This window comes from Molossus molossus, unplaced genomic scaffold (assembly GCF_014108415.1).
Source record: "Molossus molossus isolate mMolMol1 unplaced genomic scaffold, mMolMol1.p scaffold_m16_p_6, whole genome shotgun sequence".
Classification (NCBI taxonomy): Eukaryota; Metazoa; Chordata; class Mammalia; order Chiroptera; family Molossidae; genus Molossus; species Molossus molossus.
Window position 1 is genome coordinate 71,782,021 of NW_023425399.1, and position 2,310 is coordinate 71,784,330.

The following is a 2,310-nucleotide window of genomic DNA, read 5'->3' on the forward strand; positions in this document are numbered from 1 at the left end:
GAGTTTATTTAGTGCCCTGAAACTTGTGTCTGGTGGTTATGGGTCTTGTGTCCTACTAAACATCCACATACATCTTCCAAACAAGCCTCTGAGCAATGTATAACTTCAAGGGGGTGAGGAAGAGCAAACCTATCATGTGCTCAAAAGAAAGAGAGAGACATATGCATAAATATCACTAGTGACTACCAGAATAGGCATTATGCAATATGGTTCAAATAATAGGCACTTATCCTAATTTTTCAAGCTCTAATGGCACATTATTCAGAGTTGAAAGGAATCTTAAGATTATTACAAATTTTCCTCAATTTAGAGATTAGTAAACTAGTGTATAGAGTCATTTTGTGACTTACCCCAGATCATATGGACAAGGTTTGGGGCTAACTCAGATCTGACACTCGGACTGGTATACTATACCATGTAGTATATCTGGAAAGTTGTGAAGATTGTCTGAGGATCCTTTATATTTCAGGTTCCATTTTCAAATCTGTGTCGTTGGCAACAAATAGAAATGTCCTTTTCAAGAAATTTGCGTAAAAACTCTAATCTTCTTTGCCCTGGTGGGTTTGGCTCAGCAGTTAGAGTGTCAGGCCAGAGACCAAAGAGTCCTGGGTTCAGTTCACACTAAGGGCATGTACCTCGGTTGTGGTTTGTCCCCAGCCCCAGTTAGGGTCATGTGGGTGGCAGCCAGTGTGTCTCTCTCACATCGATTTTCCTCTCTCTCTTTACCTCCCTCCTGCTCTATCTGAAGATAAATTTTAAAAAAATGTTCTTGGGTGAGAATAAAAAATAAATTCTAATCTTCAATTAAATTTTTTTTTATCCTCACCCGAGGATATTTTTTTGCATTTATCTTCAGATAAAGCGAGAGGATTAGAGGGAAGAAGAGAGAGAGAAACATCAATGTGAGAGAGACACACCCAGTGGCCGCCACCCACATGACCCCAACCAGGTGGGGGATAAACTGCAACCGAGGTACATGCCCTTAGCGGAAACCGAACCAGGACTCCCCAGTCTGCCAGATGCTCTAACCGCTGAGAAAAACCAGCCAGGGCCTAATCTTCAATTTAAAAAGTAATTTATTTATTAATCTGAAAATGTTCAAGATTTACTGCTGTTGGATGTCACTCTTCTTTCCCTTGGCATTGAGACTGCTGGTGGAGTCATGATTGTCCTCATCAAGTGCAATACTACCATTCCTACCAAGCAGACACAGACCTTCACTACCTACTCTGACAATCAGCCTGGTGTGCTCATTCAGGTTTATGAAGGTGAGTGTGCCATGACCAAGGATAACAACTTGCTTGGTAAGTCTGAACTCACAGGCATACCTCCTGCACCTTGTGGTGTTCCTCAGATTGAAGTCACTATTGATATTGATGCTAATGACATCCTCAATGTTTCTGCTGTGGATAAGAGTATAGGAAAAGAGAACAAGATTACTATCACTAATGACAAGGGTTGTCTGAGCAAAAAGGACATTGAGTGCATAGTCCAGAAAGCTGAGAAGTACAAAGCTGAAGATGAGAAGCAGTGGGACAAGGTGTCTTCCAAGAATTCATTTGAATCCTATGCATTCAACATGAAAGCAACTGTTGAAGATGAAAAGCTTCAAGGAAAGATCAATGATGAGGCCAAACAGAAGATTCTTGACAAATGCAGTGAAATCATCAACTGTCTTGATAAGAACCAGACTGCAGAAAAGGAAGAATTTGAATATCAGCAGAAAGAATTGGAAAAAGTCTGCAACCCCATTGTTACCAAGCTGTACCAGAGAGCAGGAGGCATGCCTGGAGGAATGCCTGGGGGCTTCCCTGGTGGTGGAGCCCCTCCCTCTGGTGGTGCTTCCTCGGGGCCCACCATTGAAGAGGTCGATTAAGCCAACTTTGAGCATAGATTTAGCATTGTTTCACAAAATACCGAAGGACCCAAATTTGTGGCAAATTTAATGGCAGTTTTAAAAGTTGAGTTGCTGTATAGTAAATAACTAGGCATTCTTAATACTTGACTATGTGCACAGGGAAAGGAAATAATGCACTTTATAAGCACTATTGTAAAGTGGAAAATGTGATGTCTTAAATAAAATTATTTGAAATTGGCACCATACAAAAAAACAAAACAAAACAAAACAAAAACAAAAGTAGGATCCTTAGAATATAATTAGTCTCGAGTAACATGTTTAGGGAAAGTGAATCAGATTTTGCAGTTAGGCCTTTTGGTGTTTTGTTTTGTTCACATTTCCCAAAGATGATAACGAACAAGTAAATTAAGATTATCCCAAGTGCCAGAGAATAATTTAGTCACATGAGGAGC

General features: G+C 40.3%; 1 protein-coding gene across 1 annotated transcript; it reads left to right on the top strand.

Moving 5' to 3' along the window:
* Positions 1–1,087: 1,087 nt before the first annotated feature.
* On the top strand, positions 1,088–1,876 carry LOC118619245 (heat shock cognate 71 kDa protein-like; the record flags this gene model as incomplete). The annotated part of the gene is made up of 1 exon (XM_036245950.1): positions 1,088–1,876. A coding segment is annotated over one exon (789 nt), but the record flags the coding sequence as incomplete, so codon positions are not given.
* Positions 1,877–2,310: the final 434 nt, after the last annotated feature.